Source organism: Schistocerca cancellata, chromosome 6 (genome assembly GCF_023864275.1).
Source record: "Schistocerca cancellata isolate TAMUIC-IGC-003103 chromosome 6, iqSchCanc2.1, whole genome shotgun sequence".
Classification (NCBI taxonomy): domain Eukaryota; kingdom Metazoa; phylum Arthropoda; class Insecta; order Orthoptera; family Acrididae; genus Schistocerca; species Schistocerca cancellata.
In genome coordinates, this window is record NC_064631.1 from 349,029,574 (window position 1) to 349,050,768 (window position 21,195).

General features: G+C 41.1%; 1 protein-coding gene across 1 annotated transcript in view; it reads left to right on the forward strand.

Moving 5' to 3' along the window:
• The window catches only part of LOC126190715 (trafficking protein particle complex subunit 13), a 226,094-nt gene that overhangs the window by 82,192 nt on the left and 122,707 nt on the right, over window positions 1–21,195 (forward strand). Inside the window, exon 3 of the mRNA XM_049931188.1 lies at window positions 14,252–14,336. Within this exon, the coding sequence (XP_049787145.1) occupies window positions 14,252–14,336 (85 nt within the window). The remainder of the gene's footprint in view (window positions 1–14,251; window positions 14,337–21,195) is intronic.

Consider the following 21,195-nt stretch of genomic DNA (forward strand, 5'->3'; position numbering starts at 1 on the left):
ATGCATATCGTTCTGTTCCACTTCATTGAAATCCCACACGTGTACTTTGAAGACTTGAATAGCTGTGTAATGCTATCAGACCAGTAGGAAAAGTTTGTTGATCAGTTACATAATTATATTAAGTAGAGGGAAGTGTAACAATAAGTCACAATATAAATGTGTGTGTTTTTGATCCTGTAAATTCCCCCCCCCCCCCCCCCCCCCCCCCAAAGTTCTTCTCGTAGACCTGGAATAGGTTAGCATTCAGATGTCTCTTGTGGTAAGATGCGAAGTTTTGCATGCAAATTGCTCATACTGCTGTTTTTAGGACAAGCGATTTATATTTTAAGTACAGTTTCATGTGGTTCTGAGTATTTAAAGTAAAACACTTCCCTTGTAAGGACAGTGCCTCATCCACATAAGAACTTTTACAGATTCATTGATGACATGTTTGTGATGTAGCAGTATGTGGTGGAGTCTCCAGATGAATTCCTTGACTACTTCAATAAGATCCATAAAAATGTTAAATTTACCATAGAAGTTAAGAAAAACAACTGACTGCCATTTCTGCATGTCAACCTGCAGAAGAAACTTGATGGCACTTTGGGAGATAACTCGCCTGTATCAACTACCATCCAGGAAAGTGACACTCATCTCCGACGAAGCAGGTACACAGTGCAAAGGCCATACTTGATTATAGCAAATCACTGATAGAGATGGATTACCTAAAAAAGGCTTTCATTTCCAATGGCTATATAAATGAAGAAATTAAGAATGTGCTGGGGGACACTAAGAAACAATGACAAGCCCAAAAAAGAAGAAAACAATGGAAGAGAACAAAAGCTTGTATTCCTGCAATACATGGGTACAACATCTGCAAGAATCAGTTGAGCTCTATTACGGTATATTGATAAATTTTACTTATGGACCGTCTGACAGCAACTGAATAAAACACAATTTTAGTGCCATACGCGTTTTGCCTTTATTTTGTGCAAGGCATCATCAGTGGCCTGGAATATGTACATTTGTTAGCTATTTTATTTACATTTTTGTCACTGTCCCTAGAGGTTATAAACAGTTCTGGTGGTTGGTATTTCCTATTAAGTAGTAATGTTTTGAACTGTACTTACAGGTTGTGTGGACAATTTCTTACATATTGCGCTCCTGTTGCATTTTTGGTGTTGTTGTTCTTCTTCTTATGAACACCAATTTGCGGTTTTTTTCCACATTCCACGGCACTATGCACTGAATGCTTGTTTTAATGCAATGTTTTGGTTTCTGTTGTCGACTGTCAAATGTTTTGCCGAATGTTATTGCCAAACTTATGAGTGTAACTATTGAAGTATCTGTGGTCTGTTCGTGTATGCATATTTGTGTGTGTGTGTGTGTGTGTGTTGGTGTGATATTAATTTTATTTTATTTATTTATTTTTTTGTGCTGTGTGTGTGTGTGTGTGTGTGTGTGTGTGTGTGTGTGCGCGCGCGCGCTTTGGAAGAAGGAACTGATCCAAAAGCTTAAGCATTTTACCATTCTTATTCATCATGCCTGTCTGTGATTCACCATCCCCTATCCCCCCTGTGGGACTGATGGTAAGAATAGCCCCAAGGTATTGCTTCCTGTCGTAGGAGGCGACTAAAGGAGTTTCACACGTTTCAGCCTTTATGTGATGGTCCCCTGTATGGTTTGACCTCCATTTTCCAGAAGAGCAAGCCAATTGGGGAAGGGTGCCTTGCATGGTGCATAGTGTCCATCGTGCATTGAGATCTTTAGCCGACTTTCTCGTCATCGCATTTCAGTCCTGCTAATTCTCCATGTCTTGGGCGAGGACACCTTCCTGGGTGCATTTTCCACGATGCGCTATGCAGTGTCTATTTCTGCATCGACAATGACCATTGACTTCTTTACACATCATATCCAGCACGGTAGCCAGGTCGTTGTGGTGGGGCTGCCGTGTACCCTATTGGTTGTAGCCCCATGACCACACAGGGATCGCTCTGCTGATGCCTGTGCCTTTAAATCCCCAAGTATGCCAAGGGGTAGATTCCCATCCCCCTGTGGCATCGGGGCTCCCGGCAACGGCCATCCTGCCAGGTGGCCTTTGCTGTGGCTGGGTGGCGCCTATGTGGAGGTGGCCCCCTGGTCGAAGTGGGTGGCATCAGAGCGGATGACACGCAGTGAAGCATAGTCCATCATCTTTTGCTGGTGGTGAAACACCAGCAGCCTCTAAGCATTCACATGCTCAATTCAAAGCACAGAAGTACAACCCCAAATCGTTCTGCTCCCTGGCCACACCATGGGAGGAACATCAGGCTAAGGATGGCAGTGGATCTTATTTGCCCCGATACCTTGTATATTCAAGAGCTGATGAGGAATATTTCATGACAATGAAGCCTCAGTTTTTTGTTGAGCTTTTAGAGGACAAGTTCGGGGATGTGGAGGGATTGTCCAAAATTAGATCTGGGTCAGTCTTGATCAAAACAGCATCCTCTGCAGTCATGGACGTTACTCGCTTGTGACAAGCTGGGGGATGTTTCTGTTACTATCACACCCGATAAGAGCTTAAATATGGTCCAGGGTATCATATTTCACAAGGATCTTCTTTTGCAGTCTGACGATGAGCTACACGCCAATTTAGAGTGTCGAGGCATACATTTTGTCTGGCATGTCCACCAGGGTCCTTCATCTTGGCCTTAGAGGGTGATAGATTACCCGAGAAGGTCAAGGTGATGGTCTACCACTGTGATGTAAAACCCTATACTCCTCCCCCAATGCAATGGTTTAAATGTTGCAAGTTCGGTCGTATGTCTTCCCGCTGTACTTCCAGTGATGCATGTCGATATTGCGGACACCCATCACATCTCAATGCTTCATGTGCCCCCCCCCCCCCCCCCCCACCCCTCCCCGCCATCTGTGTCAACTGCGGAGAGCACCATTCACCTTGCTTGCCAAACTGCAGGATTCTCCAGAAAGTGAGGAAAATCATGGAGTACAAGACCCTGGACCAACTGACCTACACTGAGGCTAAGAGAAAATTTGAACGCCTGCATCGTGTATGTATGACATTGTCTTACACCACTGCTACAACGGTTGTGGCACCATCAGCTCCGCCAACCCCAGTCACCTCTCAGAGCCAGAAGACTACACCTGCCCCCATGATGGTTGGGGGCATTTCCCTCCCTGTTGCTCTCGCACCACCTACTTTGGGAGCAACACCCCCCCCCCCCCCCCCCCCCCCCCCCCGCCTCTCTCCCCAAATCATTGGGGACGTTCGTCCCCACTTCTAAGCTGGAGAAGCGTACCGTATTTACTCGAATCTAAGCCGCACCTGAAAAATGAGACTCGAAATCAAGGGAAAAAAAATTTCCCAGATCTAAGCCACACCTGAAATTTGAGGCTTGAAATTCAAGAGGAGAGAAAAGTTTTAGGCCACACCTCCAAATCGAAACAAAGTTGGTCCATTTTAATATGAGACACAATATAGGTCGAATGAATGATGATACAGCTACAGTAGTTTGGTTCGAGTCGTAAGCTTAGCAGTTGAGCATTACCAGGTAGCTATTGCTGTGCATCAGGCGTTCTGTCCATATTTATACGTGCTTCGTCTGGTTTGAATTGATTGCTTATTTTTCTTTGATCTCATAAGTGCCGTTATCTTTGTTATAGGTGTTTATGTCACTCTAAGCTGGAAATGCGTTACTGTACTGTGTCATGCATTGTTTGTTGCATTCTGATAATGAATGTTTACGGCCTGTCGGCGCTCGCGGCGTGGCTTGCTTTTGTGCGTGCTACCGCCGCTTACAATGAAAAAAAAAAAAAAAGAGGAATTGTCTCATTAGCGAAGCAATGGCAAGAGACTGCTATTTGTTGTTACTTACACTGCTGCTTTCTTTGATAATGATCAACAAGAACCAAATAATAGAATGCGTATGAGAGATGTTCTGAACGAGAGTTTGGCGAAAATTTTCCCGTTTGAAAATCTTTGCAGATGCCTCTTTAGTGCATTACATTACATTCTGCACAGAAATTAGAGTCATCTTAGATTTAAAAATCTAGTCAATTGCCGTGCTTCATTTCTGACTGTATCACGTATGAGAATAATATGAATATAAACATGACATGATATGTATATTCTTCCGCGTTTGTTGTTGTCTCACTCTAGTTTCGTAGTTTATTAGGCAGACAGGATTTAAATGAGATAGCAGCAAACATGAAAGAATACATCGCAAAATGTTTATATTCATATTATTCTTATGGTGAAGAGAATACTGCATGTGATTCACAATTCATAAAAGTTCCTATTAGCAACCATCTCTTCTCACAGGTAGGAAAAAATTCAGATTGTAGAGTTGGCCATATTGACAAAAAACCCAAACAGTCTTGCCAGTCGGATTTTCGTAGTACATTGAAATGCTGCCACATTCAAAGATGAACAATACGGAATTTGTATTTACTTCGTTGGATAATGTATGAAAATGCAGTGGTCGAAACTCAGGGCGGAGAAAAAAAGCTCATCTTCCCCCTTTTTAAAAAAAAAAATTAATTTACTGACGCAGAGGTTTTGGTGCCTGTATTTATCTTTGTGCCTGCAAAGTAAGCCTGTGTAGCGTACATATATTCGACGGCAGAAGTTAGTTGTGGCGGCACCTACCAACATTTTTCAGAACTTCCGCTTACTTTGCACTCGATTCTAAGCCGCAGGCGGCTTTTTGGATTACAAAAACTGGGAAAAAAGTGTGGCTTGGATTCGAGTAAATACGGTAAGTCTTATTTGGCTTCTCTCACTAGGAAGGGGTCCTTTGGGTCACTCCCTTCCCAGGTTTCTGCTTGTGGGAAAGATGACATCCACCAGTGGCTGAAGAGCTCAAAAGCAGCAGGTCGTAGGGCTTCACGCTCGTCCTCAGTACTGGAGACTGAGCCAGTGAAGTCCTCCCAGTCAAGGAAACCCAAGGAGCAGTGAGAGAAATCCAAAAATAAGACCCCTAAGACCAAGGAAATTGCAGTGGCACCCACATCCCCACTACCTACAAGCTCTGCCTCTGAGGGTGGGGTGAAGATTCTGGCTTCCACTGAGGACCTAGATCTCGCCAGACCCTTGGACGCAATGGATATAGACTGCTCAGGCAAAATGTGAATGGCATCAGGTGACTGAGGTGTAAAGTGCCTCATTGAATGTTCTATGCCTTACCAGTCTCACGATGACGTCATCCTCCAGTGTAATTGTGGCCAGTAGGCTGGGCCGGGCCGGTGGGCCGGTGGGCCGGTAGGCCGGTAGGCCGGGCCGGGTCGGGTCATGGAGTCACATGGCCTACTGGCTCCATGTCAGGGTGACTTTCGCCAGAGTCGCTCTACCACTGATAATCTTGTGTCACTCGAGTCTCCCATCCAAACAGCCTTTTGTGGACGCCAACACCTGTTTGCTGTCTTCTTTGACTTGGGTAAAGCATACGATACGACCTGGCCACATCATATCCTTGCCACATTGTATTAGTGGGGCCGGTAGGCCGGGCCGGTTGGCCGGGCCGGTTGGCCGGGCCGGTTGGCCGGGCTGGTAGGTAGCAGAAGACTGCTGGTCCATCCAGTAGAGAGTGTGCTGCGACAGATTTTATAGTATTCTTTTTCTTGTCTGCAGCTGATGTTGTCATCTCCACATCTTCAATTGTTTTATATATTGTCTGTCTTGAACGTCGGCAATATCTTCTGTAATAAGGCATCGTGGCAGCGTTCAATGCAGTTGCCTGTGCAGCAGCAGCAGCGCGAATGAGCTGCTCAGCAGCGCTCGCTCGCTTTTATAGACGCGCGATAGCGCGTGACCTTGTTCATGGAGGACATATTGAGCAGCACTCCTTGCCAGGTGGCTGCAGTGCTTTCACTGCAGAGCTGGCGGTCATATCTCATGCTCTTGAGCACATCTGTTCATGCCTTCGTGCGTCATTTCTCTTGTGTACTGACTGACTGAGCAGCCTACAAGCTATCAACCAGTGCTACCCTCACCATCCACTGCTAGTGTCCATCCAGGAGTCCATCTATGCCCTGGAATGGTCCCATTGTTCAGTGGTGTTTGTGTGGACACCAGGACACGTCAGAATCCCAGCAACGAACTTGCTGACAGGCTGGCCAAACAGGCAATGCGGAAACCGCTTCTGGAGATGGGCATCTCCTAAGCTTACCTGCATTCTGTCTTACACTGCAGGGTTTTCAGGCTTTGGGAGACGGAATGGCATAACAGTACACAAAACTAGCTTCGTGTCATTAAGGAGACAATGAATGTGTGGATGTCTTCCATGCAGTCCTCTCACAGGGAATTAGTTGTCGTCTGCCAGCTCCGCATTGGCCATACATGGCTAATGCATGGTTACCTACTCAGTCGCGAAGACCCTCCTCTGTGTCACTGTGGTTCTCAAATAACAGTCGTCCACCTCTTGCTGGACTGCCCACTTTTAGCCACTCTTCGGCAGACTTTTAACTTTCCCAGCTCCCTACCTTCGGTGTTGGGTGACGATGCGTCAGCAGCAGCTTTAGTTTTACATTTTATTTGTGAGAGTGGGTTTTATATTTCTATGTAGGTTTTAGCGCATGTCCTCTGTCCCTCTGTGTCCTTCACCCTAGTGCTTTTAGGGTGGATTTGTTGCAGAGTGGCTGGCTTTTCCTTTTTATTCTCATGATCGGCCAGCCACTGTAATCTGCTTTCTTGTTTTACTTTCTTCTGTTTCTAGTGTCTCTCTGTTGTTTTCTTGTCCTCTTTTGTTCCTTTTAGGGTTCATTGCCTTTCCTTCGTTCTTGTGGTTTTTGCTTTTTTCCCGTTCTGTGTTATATGTGTCATCCGTTTTATTCTCACACTTCTAGCATTGTTTTATTAAGAACAAGGGACAGATGACCTCATAGTTTGGTCCCTTGCCCCCTCTTTTAAACCAGCCAACCAACCAAACAACCATCCCCTCTGTGTGGTTAGTAGCCATCTATCCTTTCCATATTGCTGTTATTCCATCCTCAACTTCCAATTGTTTGATTCTGCACAAATATTCAGTCAGATCTTGACAAGATTAGCATTGTGCTTCACAATTATATATTCATGAAATAAAAAGTAGTAGTATCCTAAGACTATAATATCAAAGAGTCACAGTTGGAATTGTTTAGCTATTACAAATACCTGGATGTAACATTTTGTAAGAATATGAAATGGAATGTAAATACGTTCAGTTGTATGTAAAGCAGGTGTCAGACTTCGGTTAGTTGATGAATTGATGGAATACTAGTATACAAAGAAGATAGGTTACAAAATACTCTCATCTAAACACACATTCTGCAGACCACTGTGTGGTGCATGGGGGAGGGTACCTTGTACCATTATTAATCATTCCCTTTCTTGTTCCACTTGCAAATAGAGCGAGGGAAAAATGGCTGCTGTATGCCTTCATATGAGCCCTAATTTCTCATATCTTCTGTTCGTAGTTGTTAAGAGAAATTTACATTGGCAGCTGTAGAATCGTTCCGCAGTCAGCTTGGCATGCTGATTCTCTGAATTTTCTCAATAGATTTTCATGAAAAGAATGTTGTGTTTCCTCCAGGGATTCCTATTAGAGTTCATGACGTATCTCCGTTATACTTGTGTGTTGATTGACTTACCAGTAACAAATTTAGTGGCTCGCTTCTGAATTGCTATGATGATTTCCTTCAATCCATCCTGCTGGGGATCACAAACATTCAAATAGTATTCAAGAATGTGTCACACTTGTGTTCTATAACTGATCTTCTTTATAGATGAATTACACTATTCTAAAATTATTCTCATAAACCGTAGTTGGCTATTCACTTTCCCTACTGTCACACTTATAAGCTCATTCCATTTCATACTGGCTTGCAACGTTACACCTAGATATTTAATCAGCATGTGTCAAGTAGCACACTACCAATCTGTATTCAACCATTACAAGATTGTTTTTCCTACTCATCTGCATTAACTTAGTTTTCTACATTTAGAGCAAGCTTAGTCACTCAATGACACCTTCCCACACACCTCAGCATCAATCATGAGCAAGAGTTGGAGATTGCTGCTCATCTGTCCATCATATCACGGTGCACTCCTGATGATATCCTTGTCTCTGGTGAACACTAACTTTCAAGGACGATGCACCGGGTTCTATCACATAAGAAGTCTCCGAGCCATTTACATATTTGGGAACTGATTGCAAATGTTCAGACCTTCATTAAAAGTTTGCGGTGGGGCATCACATCAAATGTCTCTGGAAATCTAGGAACATTGAATCTGCTTCATGCCCTTTATCCATGGTGCACAGGATGTCATGTGAGAAAATGGCAAGCTGAGTTTTGCATGAGTGACGTTTCCTAAATACGTACTGATTTGTGGATGGAAGCTTTCTTTCTCAAGAAAATCTATTATATCTGAACTCAGTGTATGCAGTAGATTGATATTAAGGACGTTGATCTGTAATTTTATGGGTCCGTTTATTTTACCCTTCTTGTATATGAGAGTCACCTCTTCTTTTCTCCAGTTGCTTGGGACTTTGCTCTGGGCAAGAGATTTATGATACAACCTAACTAAGGGACTAACACCGTCGAGTACTCTCCGTAAAACTGAATTGAGAGTCCGTCCAGACCTGGTGACTTATTTGTTGTCAGCTCTTTCATATGCTTCTCTATGCCAGGGATACCTATTACTATGTCTTCCATACGGGTGTGTCTGCAATGGTCAAACTATGTAATGTTTGTACAATCCTCAGACAGAATGGCTTCTTAAACCTGAATTTTAAAACTACTTTTGCTGTCTTCTATTGCCACACCAGACTGGTGAACAAGCCTTTGGCCAACTCAGCAATTTCACTTAGGACCAGAAATTTGTCAGGTTCTCAGCAAGAGCTTTTGCTAAGGTATGACAGTGAAAGTTGTCGTATGCTTTACACATCAAACTTTTTACAGCTTTTTACAAATTTCTGACAACTTTCGCCATCATCTTGCTTCCTGGCAGATTTCTTATCAGCTCTCTCTCTGCTGCAGAGTAAAAATTTCATTCTGGAAACATCCCCCAGGCTGTGGCTAAGCCATGTCCCCGCAATATCATTTCATCCAAGAGTATTAGACGTGCAAGTTCTGCAGGAGAACTTCTGTGAAGTCTGGGAGGTACGAGGCGAGGCATGGGGGGAAGTAAATCTGTGGGGATGGGTCAAGAGTTGTGCTTGGGTAGCCCAGTTGGTAAAGCACTTGCCTGGAATAGACAAATGTTCCAAGTTTGAGCCTCAGTCCAGCACATGATTTTACTTTCAGGAAGTTTCAGCATAATTGGTATTTTTCTGAAAACAGAAAACTTCCAGAAATGCTTCAAAACCTTTGTATTGAAAACTGTTTTAGAGAAGTATTCTCACCTGTGGTGATTGTTAAAATGATGTAATTGATAATAAGACTAAAATATATGTGGCTATTATGATTTGTGGTACACTGTAATCAAAGCATGCCTCCTGATTTAATGTCAGTACTACTTTCTGTTACCTTTATACCCCTAAAGAATCTTACAGATCAGAGAAAATTAATCTTCTTTTCCTCAAGAAGTTATTATATGACAAATCAGGGGCTGTTACAATGAAGCTTCATGGGTTCAGGTAAGCCGGCATTGAATGTCTCTCTGTGTGCAGCCACATCGATTGTTGTCCCCAGTAACATGACATCCTGTGGGTTTCTTGGCTATGGAACTGTAGGAGACCATGATGATATTGGCTTAATAGACAGACTGCAGACATTTTTGTGTTGAGGTAAGAATGGAATAAGAAAGCTGGTACAACATGATGAAAAATGATTCAGTTGTCATTGTTAACATGTAGAAAAATAGTCTACATATATGTAGAGTGTGTTTACATAAACACTTTCTGATCGTCACATTTGTGTTAATTTCCATCAATATCGTGGGATCTATATAATATATTCTGAAGTTCTTTTGAACACAGCTTTAGGAAAACTGTCTTGAAGGATTAGTTTGAGAGCCCACATGCAGTGAAAATATTTTAGGCCTTGCAGCTACAAACAGGCATGACCTTATTGATGGCAACAGTATAGAGGCAGGGCTTAGTGATCATGATGGCATCATAGCAACAGTGGTTACTGAAGTTAATAAATCAATCAAGAAGTCTAGAAGAGCATTTTTTTCTAGAAGGAGCATATAAGCAGTTGTTGTTATCCTACACTAAATGGACATCATTTAGTTCCAGTATGATGAACATAGAGTAATGATGGATTAAGTTTAAATCTATAGTAAATTGTGCTCTGGAGGAGAAGTATGAGCATAGTAGGTTGATTAAGCATGGAAAAGACCCACCGCAGTTTAATCACAAAATTTGGAAAATGCTGAGGAAGCATAAACTGTTACTCTCTTGGTTCAAAACAGAATGTGTAAATGACAACAGGCTAAAGTTAGTGTGGATTCATGTGGCAGTAAAAAGACCAGTGCGCAAAACATACATCTACGACCACCGTCATACCATCAAGAAAAATCTGATCCTACATAAAATTGCTAAGCAGGTCAAAGGCTTGTATCCAGCCACTCATTGACTAGTCTAGTGTGACAATACAAGATAGCAAAAGGAAAGCTGAAGTTTTAAATTTCATATTTAAGAAATCATTCGCACTGAAGGATTGTTCAAACATACCAACATCTGACCATTGCACAGACTTCCTTATGGAGGACATAGTAACAGGCATCCTTGGCATAGAGAAGCAGCTAAGAGAGCTGAAAACAAATAAGGCACCAGGTCCAGAAGGAATCTCATTTCAGTTTTACAGAGAATCCTCTACTGCATTAGTCCCTTAGCTTGCATTCATTGTAACTCCTGTATAAGAAGAGTAAAAGAATGGACCCGCAAAATTACAGACCAATATCCTTAACATTTGTTTGCCACAGAATCCTCGTAGATATTCTCAGTTTCAGCATAATAAATTTCCTGCAGATGGAAAAGCTTCTGTCCCCAAATCAGCACGGATTTAGTGAGCTTACCATTTTCTGACGTTATCCTGCGAACAATGGAAGAAGGGGCAACAGGCAGATTCCATACTCTTTAAGTTTCCAAAAATCATATGACATAGTTCTCCAATGCAGACTATTAACAAAGGTATGAGCTTACAGAATAGGTTCCCAGATATGTGAGGGATGCAAAGACTTCCTAAATAATATAATATAGTATGTTGTCCTTGATGGCAAGTGTTTATTAGATACAAGGTTGTCTTCTGGTGTGCCCCAGGGGAGTGTGATAGGGTCACTTTTATTCTCTATATACATAAATAATCTGACAGACAGGGTGAGGAGCAATCTGCGGCTGTTTGCTGATGATACTATAATATACAGAAAGGTATCATCATTGAATGACTGTAGGAGGATACTAGACAATTTGGACAATATTTCTAGTCGTTGCGATAAATAGCAGCTAGCTCTAAATGTAGAAAATTGTAAGTTAATGCAGATGAGTTGGCAGAACAATTACATAATGTTCAAATACAGCATTAATAGTGTGCTGCTTGACACAGTCACATCGATTAAATATGTAGGCATAATGTTGCAGAGCGATATGGAATGAAATAAGCATGTAAGAGTTGTAGTAGGTAAAGCAAGTGGTTGGCTTCAGTTTATTGGCAGAATTTTCAGAAAGTGTGGTTCATCCGTAAAGAAGACAGCATACAGAATACTAGTGTGACCCATTCTGGAGTACTGCTAAAGTGTGTGGTATCCCCACTAGATTAGATTAAAGGAAGACACTGAAGCAGTTCAGAGGTAGGCTGCTGGATTTGTTACAGGTATGGTCAGTCAGCACTCATGATACAGATACTCATGATACTCAAATGGGAATCGCTGGAGGGAAGGTGAAATTCTTTTCGACACTATTGAGAAAATTCAGAGACCAACTTTCAAAGCTGACTGCACAATGATTCTACAGCTGCCAGTGTACATTTTGTCAAGGACCACAAAGATAACATAAGAGAAATTGGGCTCTACAAAGGCATATAGACAGTTGTTTTTCCCTGGTTCTCTTTGTAAGTGGAACAGGAAAGGAAATGACTAATAGTGCACCATACAATAGCTTGTGGAATATGCATGTAAGTGTAGAAGTAGATATTCTGATGGAATAATTGGTATGTCTGTATGATTCAAAGGACATGATAACTTTTTAAATAGTATTTGCTTGCAGATAGAGCAATCTGCTGATAAACTGCTGTTCTATGTATTTTCCAAGGAAAAACTTTCTTGACATTTACATTTTTTATAAAAAGTTACAGTGGATATGATCTTTTGTTCGTTAAAGAATCTATTGTCGGTCAGTAGAATTATAAGCAAGCTTTTTTTTAACTCGAGAACTACAAAGAGTAGATCTATATAAAACGCATTACATTCTGCTAGTCAGCTGTTCTCAGATGTTTTCCTAGTTGAAGAGCAAGGATAATATTACATATTTTGCACAACCAAAAATTTCATTACAATATTGTAATTACAAGTTTTCTTGAACGACTGGCTTATGTCACTAACTCAGTACTAACTGCAGTTCTTGGTGTGAACTTTGTGTTAAATGCTTTGTTGAGTATCAATAAAGACCTCTGTGGCTTATATATCTGGGGCGCGTTTTTATCAGTTTTGGTATTGTGAAAGTTAATATTTTTCTTTAACGATTATGCTGTTATTACCTAGTAGGAGTCTATATTTGTAGCAAATAGATGCAGGCTTTGTAAGTCAATGCTGAACTACTTTTTAATAAAACAGGTTATGTCACTTCTAACAGTGGAAAACCCAATATGAAATGTAACAATATTATGAAAAGGATAGTGCTACTTGTCATATAGCGGAGATGCTGAGTCACAGATAGCCACAACAAAAACGACTGTCACAAAATAAGCTTTTGGTCAGCAAGGCCTTTGTCAAAAATAGTGCATCCGCCCACTATCCTTCCCACTCCTCCCACCTCACATTCGGGAGGACAACAATTCAATCCCGCTTTCAGCCATCCTGATTTGGGTTTTCCGTGATTTCCCTAAATCATTTCAGGAAAATGCCGGGATGGTTCCTCTGACAGGGCATGGACAACTTCCTCACCCATCCTTCCCTAATCCACTGAGACCGATGACCTTGCTGTTTGGTCTCTTCCCCCAAATCAACTCCAACCCCTTCCACAGTGGTATTCCGCCGTCCACCGAACCTACACAATATACTCATCTATCCTTACACAACCCTTGCTCCCAACCCCTTACCTCACGGCTCACATCCCCGTAAGAGACCTAGATGCAAGACCTGTCCCATACATCCTCCCACCATCACCTACTCCAGTCTGGTCACTAACATCACCTATACCATCAAAGGTAAGACCACTTGTGAAACTAGTCATGTGATCTATAAGCTAAGTTATGACCACTGTGCTGCATTCTATGTGGACATGACAACCAACAAGCTGTCCATCTGCATGAATGGCCACTGACAAACAGTGGTCAAGAAACAAGGGGACCAGTCTGTTGCTGAACACGCTGCCAAACATGACATTCTTCATTTCAATGACTGCTTCACAGCCTGTGCCATATGGATCCTTTCCACCAAAAATAGCTTTTCTGAATTGCACAGGTGGGAACTCTCCCTGCAATACATCCTACATTCCCGTAACCCTCCTGGCCTCAACCTTTGTTAGTCACTGTCCTCACCCATCCATCCCCTTGCCTGTTCCCATTCCAGAAATACACAGCTGTCGTTCCACCATCACACTATCTTTTTACGTCACTTGTTTTCCACTACTTCCCCCCCCCCCCCCCAATCCCTCCATCTAACCTGCAGCACTTCACTGTCAACCGCCCAGGCCTTACTATCCCTCCCCCTCCCCACCCCAGCCTCCTCCTTACCCCCACCCAGTTGTCACGCCCATCGTTCACAGGTGCTGCTGCTTGCAGTGTGGTTTCAGTTGCCTGAGACTACAGTCATGTGTGTGAGTTGCATTTGCATATGTGTGTGTGTGTTGTGTGTGTCTAAGTCTATTTTTGACGAAGGCCTTAATGGCCGAAAGCTTTATTTATTTGTGACAGTCTTTTTGTTGTGCCTATCTGTGACTCAGTGTCTCTGCTATATGGTGAGTGGCAACTTTCCTTTTCATAATATTGTTACATTCCATTCTGGATTTTCCATTGTTTGCTTTTCACTTCTTATATATATGAATTTTATGTCCAAAAAGATATGTAGCACCAGTGTTTTATGGCTGATGAGATGTGTTACCAAAGCAGTTAGAAGCTTTTTTTTCTTTATTTTCAGAAATATTTATCTTGGCGAAACCTTCTCAAGCTATATTTGTGTCCACAATGACAGTAACCAGGTAGCAAGTGATGTTTCTGTGAAGGTAATGATTTTTTTTAAACTCTTGTGTTTCGTTTTGTGCTAGATATGTTTTTTGCCACATGCACTTTCATTATGATGGAAACTGAACAGATTGTTCATAAACAAAATAGCCCAATGAACTGAAATAAATGTACAACATGGCCTAGTACTGCAAGTCTATGTATTTTTAGATAAAAAAAATGCACTACATTGCAGTCTCCTTTTGGGGCAATGAACTTTTACAATAAGTAGATTGAAAATCAGCTTCAACTGTGAATATATCTATTATTGCACATCTAGTTTAGGAATCCCATAGCTCAATTGTCAGGTGCCACCCATCACATGGTTTCTTATGTCACAGGTGTGGGACAGGCAATCCAGTTAATTACAAAAGATCTACCAAGTGTAAAAGTATAAAATGCAGATTTCAGACAACAGATGTCGCACCAATGCAGTGTGTGCTATAAAGATTTGACATTGTGCCATTTTGTTGTATCATAAACAAGTGAAAGACACTCACACGAGTGATAAAATGCAACCAGGTGTGCGTAGCGTTGTTGTGTTTGTTCGATATGTTGAAATTTGTACCGAACAAAGAGGATTCACAGGCAGAGATAATTTTTTATATTCATTTGAAGAAAACTGGTGCTGAATCGTACCAGTTACTTAGAGAAGCTTATGGTGAACATGCTCCATCGCAAGATGTGTGTGAATGATGGTTTTGGCATTTCAAAAATGGTGGCTTCGATGTTACGAATAAGGAACGTGGGAAACTGCCAAAAAAATATGAAGATGTGGAATTGGAAGCATTGTTCAATGAAGATATTCACAAACACAAAAACGACTTGCCGAGCAATTGGGTGTTAGTCAACAAGCTGTTTCCAATTGGCTATGAGAGATAAGAAAGATTCAGGAGACTGGTAGATGGGTACCACAAGTTGAACAACAGGCAAATAGAAAAGTGCAAAAAAAATCTGAAATTTTGCTCATTCGACAGTGTAAAAGGAAGCCATTTTTGCGTTGTATAGTTACAGGGAATGAAAAGTGGTTCTATTTTTTAGAATTCCAACTCATGGACAAAATGAAACAGAAAATTGAATATGCAAATAATCGTGAAAAATACAGTTACTTGCTCTTGTGCCACCAACTTTTAATGAAGAAGGGTATTTTATCGATGGCTGAGCAGGAAAGAGGAAAGACATTGCCACATGATACCGTGCAAAGAGTAGAGAGATTTTATTTGGATGATGAAAACACAAGAATAATGCCTGGGGGAAAAAAGATAAAGTGAGCACCACCAAAAATACCCATGAACAAAAGCATCTTCTTTTAAGTAATTTAACTGAACTGTATTCTCTCTCTCTCTCTCTCTCTCTCTACTTTTTTTTTTTTTTAATGTATCCTGAAGACAAAGTAGGATTCTCAAAAGTTGCTTCTCTTCAACCAAAACAGTGTATACTTGCAGGATCATCAGGAACACATACTGTATGTGTGTGCATTTACCACCAAAACATTAAATTGTTTCTGAATTTCATTTCTATTAAAGAAACATACCAAGATCTAATTAAAATAACAACATGTGATACAAATAACCGAGCCTATATGCTTCGTCTGTGTGGAAAAATGCCCCATCAGCTCATTGCTTCAAACCCACTTGGAAAATGAAATAGAAGAATATGATCCTGATGAGATGGTTCAATACAATCAATGGGCATAAACTGATAGAATGACTTTTAAAGTGTTCAAATCACTTCTCTATCAGAATTCTGTGACACACTAATTAAGATAATTAAAAAACTTACTCTTCCTTTTTTTCTCAATTACAGTCTGATTATCTGAAAATGAAGAAGGAAACACTTGATGAAGGATCACTGTTAATTTTAATAGATTTCAGTGAAAATCTCAATTTTGTTGCTCAAGATGAACTAAGGGGTACCATAGGAACAATGGCAGCTGCACTCTGCACACTTACAAAAAGGACACACATTTGCATGCAAAAAGTATTTGTATTGTTGCTGATGATCTAGAACATGAGGTAGCCTTCATGTACCAGACTAAGAAGATAATACTGAATTTTTTTAATTGTGAATTTCCAGAAATTTATCTTGTGTATGTTGAATATTTCACTGATGGTTGTGCTGCACAAAATAAAAATTGTAAGAATTTCAGAAATATCTACTACCATGAATACGACTTCAACATAAAGTGCAGCTGGTCCTTGTTTGCTACCAGCAATGGCAAATCTCCCTGTGATGGTGTTGGTGGCACTGTTAAAAGACTTGTCACAAAAACAAGTTTTCAAAGAGTTTATAAAGATCAAATACCTACAGCTTCACAGGTATTTGAATTCTGTCATGAGAACCAGCAATGCATTTCAGTTCTCTTTGTTTCAAAAGATGAAATGGTACAAGTCAGACTTTCTCAGCATTTCACAAGTGCAAAAACAATTCTGTGCATCACATTGTGCCAATACCACCAACCAAAATGGGAGCAAAAAGGCTGAGCTGTGATAGGGATTTTACTATTGTGCATGATTTCTCTGATGCACTTCTGCCACTAATGCCAGAATGCACTGTGCAGCCCAACTGCTATGTTGCATGTGCATATGACTCTTCTTGGTATTTGGGAATTGTTGAGAAGGTGAATTGCAAAGGAGGAGATGTTACAGCAAAGTTCATATGTCCTCGTGGACCATCCCCGTCCTATTGGCCTGATGATGATGTTTGTGATTCTTTCTCTCATGTTCTCTGTGAAGTTGTCACCATAGCAACAGGCCGTACTTATTGTCTGAGCAAAGAGTCCTCAAAGTTGGTGGAAGAAAAGTGGTTCTCATACAAAAAAATATTGTCTAAGCATCAAAGTGTCTCGTCACATGTGTAGTTACGAACCAACTTCAATGCAGATTGCAGCACCAGCACTTAGTGCAGTGTTGACAATATTGGCTTTTGGCAAAATGCTTAAATATTATAAACAAAATGCTATGTATTTTTACATTGAGTTAATTTGAGTTAATTTGGTTATGGCAGAGGTAAGAAAGTGTTCATATGTCATGTAATGTACAATTTGCCCTATATTTTATAATGTGTAATTTTGTTTCATATATTGCAATTTTTGTTTAATTTGGATATTGTTATGTGTACTTATGTTGTTAAAGTCTCTTGGGTAGTAATTTCATTTCTCTCTAGTGTGTGTATATATATGTATATTCCCCAGTGCTGTTCATTTCTCAAAACTGATTTTTTGTGTGATGAAACTTTATTATTTGTAGATCACTTTCTAATTTTTTTGAGTGTTTTCCAGAGGGGGCAGTTGTCCAAAATATTTTTTTTCTAATTTAACAATAAAATTAAATAAAATTAATTTACAGAAGTTTAATTGGACAAGTCTAACATGTTTTCAGAAACTGTATGGCCAAAAGGATATTCAGGGAGAAAACTGTCAGCTTATCATTTTTTATTTAAAAACTACAGCCAATTTTCAAATTTTTAGTTTGCTTTGAAGTAATGTATTGCATAAAACTTACAGCAATTGCTACCAACAGAATGTAAAGCAATAAAAATTGGCAAAAGTTAATGATATTAGATACAAAAGCGTTACACAAAATCTCAGTTCACAAATAGATAATAGATGTCAGGCCTGGATGACTTGACATGGAATGACCCTGAGGAGCAGATGGATACCTTTGTGGCAATGCAAGAGCACATGAACTAGGTAGCAAAATAGTTCCCTGCCGACTGCACTCTGATGTGACATACATGCTGCCTGTCGGCAAGGTTGGTGCCCCCAGACACTGAGGAGATGACGTATAACTTTTTGGTAAACTGCCAGGCATTACAAGGAAAAATCTATTTTTTGGTGAGAGCGTTTACGTACTTCCTCCTGGCAGGACGACTGCTTGCATGGGCTGCCTGGTGTGCCGAGGAGTCAACTACCAGGCAGATACAACATAAACACAAAAGTGCATGGCTATTTTTAGAACAAGTACAGATAAAAACTAGAGTAAGCTAAGGTAGCCATAGGCATATTCAACAGATGGGTGCATGCTCCTGAGGCTTGTTAGCACAGAGCTGGTTTCTGTTTTTCTGTCATTGTGAACTGTTAGCAGATTTATTTTATATTTTACTGCCTTTATGAGCACTACAGACAGTTGTGTTATATATTGTATGATCTTACTACTCGATCACCCTATTTTATTGCCTTAGTATGGGGTTTTTTCATTTAGTATATAGTTTTTTGTATGTATTATTTATTTTTATTACTTAAATATGGAGTTTCATTTTAGTATGAATTTTTTTTTCCATGTATTACTGATATGTTTCACATTATACCATGATTGTGTCTCCTCTTTATTGTCTGCACCTTATAATAATGTAAGTGAATGGTCCTGTCACTCCTGCACTTCTATAGTTCCCACGATTTTCTTTCCATCCCCAGCCATACGGTTTATATGCTGGTCACCTCCGCTGCCACACCATTTAGTTCATTGGATACTGGTGGGGCACACACTCCTCTCACTGCTCTGGCACTTTGAAATGTGGCATACACACGAATTAGATCTTTTGTGGGTAATTGGCCCACCTGTCCCATGCCTATGACTTAACAAACACATTTGATGTGTGACACCCGGTGATGGAACTATAGGTCTCTGAAACTAGTCATGCAATTAAGGATACATCATTCGCAGCTGAAGTGGGTTTTCAGTCTAGTCAATATGATCCTCAGTTGCTATTGTTCTTCCGAGCAAAGGTTGTGTACGTCCACAATATTTTGCTACGCATAGATTCCACCCTTTAGGTTCAATTCCAGTTCTCCAGAATACCCACTACAGATACCATAAACTGTTCATTGGAACCAAAATATTTTCCAGTCACAAGTTTCTTCATATATGGGAATCAGTGCAAGTGAGTAGGATGCTGCATGTGACCATGTTCCAAAAATACATTCTTAAATATCTTGGTTTTCTTGTTGGCAAAGCTTGCTCTTCCTTTTCAGTTTCAGGACTTTTAATGCTATTAACCCACATGTTACCACTGTCACTGAAAGCCACCTATATCCATCCTCTCCTGTGACTCAAACATTCTCTACCCTTCCTGGCTCCACACGTGTCCCCCACCCTACCATCTGACTTAATCTTTTTCATGTTCTCCCACACCCAGGTGCTAAGTTGTGGGGTACTGTTCATAAGGAATCAGTGTGTGTGTGTGTGTGTGTGTGTGTGTGTGTGTGTGTGTGGGTGGGTGGGTGGGTGGGTGGTATTGGACACACCTTTCGAATAGAGTGACACTCTGTTTCACTCCGACAGCCACAGCACAATGAAACATGGACTCAACAAGACACTGAAAATGTGAAGCCGTCCTGAGATGTAATCACTCAGCTGTTTCCTATAACTTACAATGATTAGTTGTAGCTGTGTCAAAGGTGTGCACATATTGCTAATTGGAGTCCCATGACTGCTCAACAACATCAGAGTCAGGTGGTATGATGAACTGCACAAGCACCCTGATGTGCAGTGTTCCTCAGACCATTCCACCATAATTCAGGAACAATAAGTGGTGCATAGACCTTGTTGAAGATACAGATCACTTGTGGTATGGACAAGCCATTTATTTGAACCTCAGGTGCTGTTTCCTCTTACATTTCCTTCTATTTATTTTCACTTTTAATATTGTGCACTGACGTGACAGAAGCCATGGGATACCTCCTAATTCATGTCGGACCTCCTTTTGCCCAGTGTAGTGCAGCAACTGTGTGTGGTGTGGACTTAACAAGTCGTTGGACGTCCTCTGCTGAAATATTGAGCCATGCTGCCTTTATGAACATTCACAATTGTGAAAGTGTTGCCAGTACTGGTTTTTGTGCATGAACTGACATCTTGGTTATGTCCCATAAATGTTCGATGGGATTCATGCGAGCAATCTGGGTGCCCAAATAATTCACTCAAATTGTCCAGAATGCTCTTCAAATCAATCATAAACAATTGTGGCCCAGTGACATGGCGCATTTCATCCGTGCAAACTACATCATTGTTTGGGAACATAACATCCCATGAAAATGGTCTGCAAGTAGCCAAAGATCCAGAGTGCACAATCCGTTCCATGTAAACGTGGCCCACACCATTATGGAGCCACTACCAGCTAGCACAGTGCCTTGTTGACAACTGGGGTCCATGGCTTCATGGGATCTGTGCCACACTCAAACTCTACCATCAGCTCTTACAAACTGAAATTGGGACTCATCTGACTAGGCAATGGTTTTCCAGTCCTTTAGGCTCCAACTGATATTGTCAAGAGTCCAGGAGAGACGCCGCAGGTGATCACATGCTGTTAGCAAAGGCCCTCGCATCGATAATCTGCTGTCACAGCCCATAAATGCCAAATTTTGCCACACTGTCTTAACGGATTCCTTTCTTGTATATCCCTCACTGATTTTTGCGGTTAATTTGCCCACTCTAACTTGTCTGTTAGCTCTGACAACTTTACAAAAAGTGCTGCTGCTGTTGGTTGTTAAGTGAAGGCTGTCAGCCATTGCATTGTCTGTGGTGAGAGGTAATGCCTGAAATTTGGTATTCTCGGCACACTCTTGACACTGTGGATCGCGGAATGTTGAATTCCAAACAGATTTGGAAATAGAATGCCTCATGCATCTAGCTCCAACTACCTTTCCTTGTTCAAAGTCTGTTAATTCTTGTCAAGCAGCCATGATCAAGTTGGAAGCCTTTTCACGTGAATCACCTAAGTACAAATAGCAGATCTGCCAATAGACTCCCCTTTAATATCTTGTGTACATGATACTACCACCATCTGCATGTGTGCATACGGCAATCCCACGACTTTCGCCACCTCAGTGTATTTTACCTTACATCATATGATGCACAGAATACC